The sequence below is a fragment of the Alosa alosa genome, chromosome 12 (assembly GCF_017589495.1).
Source record: "Alosa alosa isolate M-15738 ecotype Scorff River chromosome 12, AALO_Geno_1.1, whole genome shotgun sequence".
Lineage (NCBI taxonomy): Eukaryota > Metazoa > Chordata > Actinopteri > Clupeiformes > Clupeidae > Alosa > Alosa alosa.
The window spans coordinates 11,308,084-11,310,553 of NC_063200.1; the positions used below are offsets into that span (position 1 = coordinate 11,308,084).

The 2,470-nt window shown below is 44.2% G+C and overlaps 1 protein-coding gene across 1 annotated transcript in view; it reads left to right on the forward strand.

Annotated features, from left to right (window-relative positions):
- Positions 1-2,470, forward strand: part of naa25 (N-alpha-acetyltransferase 25, NatB auxiliary subunit) — a 29,645-nt gene extending 27,175 nt beyond the window's left edge. Inside the window, exon 24 of the mRNA XM_048259339.1 lies at positions 1,903-2,470. Coding sequence (XP_048115296.1) covers positions 1,903-2,025 — 123 coding nt within the window. The 3' untranslated portion in view covers positions 2,026-2,470. The remainder of the gene's footprint in view (positions 1-1,902) is intronic.

Below are 2,470 nucleotides of genomic sequence, written 5' to 3' on the forward strand. Positions count from 1 at the left end.
TAAAACTGTTTTTCCATGTCTCGCCTCCATAAATGATTGTATAAACACAGATATTTGTGCATTTACTTAAAATACATGGAGTTACAGCCTGGTCGGGACAATTGTTTCAATCGTCCCGACAAAGACATATGTCACTATAGCTTGTTTTGCTTTCCATGTAAACAAGCATGCGATATGAAATTCTGGGATTGTGGGAACACTAAATGGTCTACTGAATAAGCATTCGTAAGTCGAACCTTTAAATGAAATAAGTCGAACCTTTAAATGAAAAACATTCATTAATAATCGAAAAAATGTAACCACTAATGAAGTTTACTTTTGCCCATCAAAACTCATTTATCGCCTGTAAGTCTGTGATAAAATGACATAGCAGGAAGATATTTCGCTGATAGGAGGTTAACATGCTCTATGTTTTGACCAAAGGACGTCTGTCTATCATCATTACACTCGGAGAAAACTTGAATGTTTCATTCGTCCCGTGTTTCAATCGTCCCGGCTCTCCCCTAGGTCTAAACAGCAAATAACTCAAGTGGTTATATTGTATATTTGTAGAGGTTTTTTTGTTTCGAGTCCGCATTTTCCTCTAGATTTAAACGTGTGCTTAATTTGTGCTGAGGCTGTGTATTGGTGTTGTGTTTGGCTATGTTGTAAGATTGTGAAAAGAATAAATATGAAAAGCTTTTGGGAAATAGCTGAAAGATGAACGATAATGCACCTTTAGCCTACTGTATATAAGTATATATACTCTTTTGATCCCGTGAGGGAAATTTGGTCTCTGCATTTATCCCAATCCGGGTAATTAGTGAAACACTCTCAGCACACAGTGAACACACAGTGAGGTGAAGCACACACTAATCCCGGCTCAGTGAGCTGCCTGCAACAACAGCGGCTCTCGGGGAGCAGTGAGGGGTCAGGTGCCTGCACTTCAGCCGTGCCTACTGGTCGGGGTTCAAACCGGCAACCCTCCGGTAACAAGTACGAAACGCTAACCAGTAGGCCACGGCTGCCCCATATATGTATATAGTGAAGTTCGCGAGATGGAAAGAGGAAATGGCGTTTAAATGCCCATTTAAACTATAGCCTAATCTAATGCACTTTTGTGCGTTTTAAATCCGAAATAAGATGGAATGTGAGGAGACTGCTATTAACTTTAAAGAGGCATATAGCCTACTATCTGCAGCCTATGACGTCTATGGATGTCTGCTTTAGTTGTTGACAGCAGGGTTTTTTTTATGATTTAAAATGATACTTTCTAGATTTTAACGGGCCATGTTGAAGAGCTGATGTCTGTTATTGTTTGTGCAAATATAGCCTGATTCATGCCCCTTGCATTTTGCAACTGTGAGGTCCATGGTAGGCGCCCGACAGAAATATTTCATTTTGCAAGTGATTTCCACGCTGTGGTGGTGTTCGCCCCCCAGTTTCAGAGCTATTCTAAATGCAAAAATGCATAGAGGGAGTTCCTAAACTATATAGCCTAAGGTATAAGGTAGGCCTATTACACAACATAAATTGTCACTATGCTGGCGACCCAAATAAAATCTCCTACGACCCACCTGTGGGTCATGACCCAGTCTTTGGCAACCAATGCTTTAGACAACATGGGGAACGGAAAAAACGGAGCGGGAGCGGGACTGGATTCGGGAGCCTTTCTCTCGGGATTTTGCAGGACAGGATTTTTTTGGGGGAGGCAGTCACGTGATCGGGATATGACGGGTATTTGTGTGGGCTCGGGATGGGATGGGAGCGATAATTGATTCCCGTGTCACCCTCTACTGTCCACGTAGTAATTACTAAAGCCCAAAAGGCCCTGAACGACTGTAATAGTGCATCTGCTATCAGTGATCTCTTTAACACTCAGTCATGTCCTGTGTGTGTGTGTGTGTGTGTGTGTGTGTATAGGAGGATGCCGCCAGTATGAATGCTGTGTTTGGCAAGGTCCAGAGCAGCTACCTGCGTTCGCTGTCGGAGCTCAGTGAGCTGCTGAAGAAGAGGATGGACACTCTGAAGGCTCTGAAGATCTGAGCGCGCTCTACACAATGCCCTGCAGCCCCCCACCACCTCCAAAACACACAGCACTGTGTCTAGCCCAAACCCCCCAACCCCCCACCCCCCTCTCCCAGACCTTCAATACGGACCTGCGTACATCTAACTGTAACCATTAGGCCAGCATATGCCCCTGTCCCTCACGTTTACACCGGCTACACGGTCACTCATACATGCTCGCTACACACACACACACACACACACACACGTAGTCGCAGACATGGTGGGAGTGCCTCTGGCTCCCTCATTTGGTGTGACGCAGACAGACTGAAGGAACAGTCATTATATGAAATCTAATAGATTATTGAGTATGCTTAGATCTATGCTGTAAAACTGTCCACAGAAGAAAAATGAAATACGTTTTTAATGATAAGTTGATGAATGTCCACCTGTGTTGACCTGAACACTGACAGCCCAACCCCCA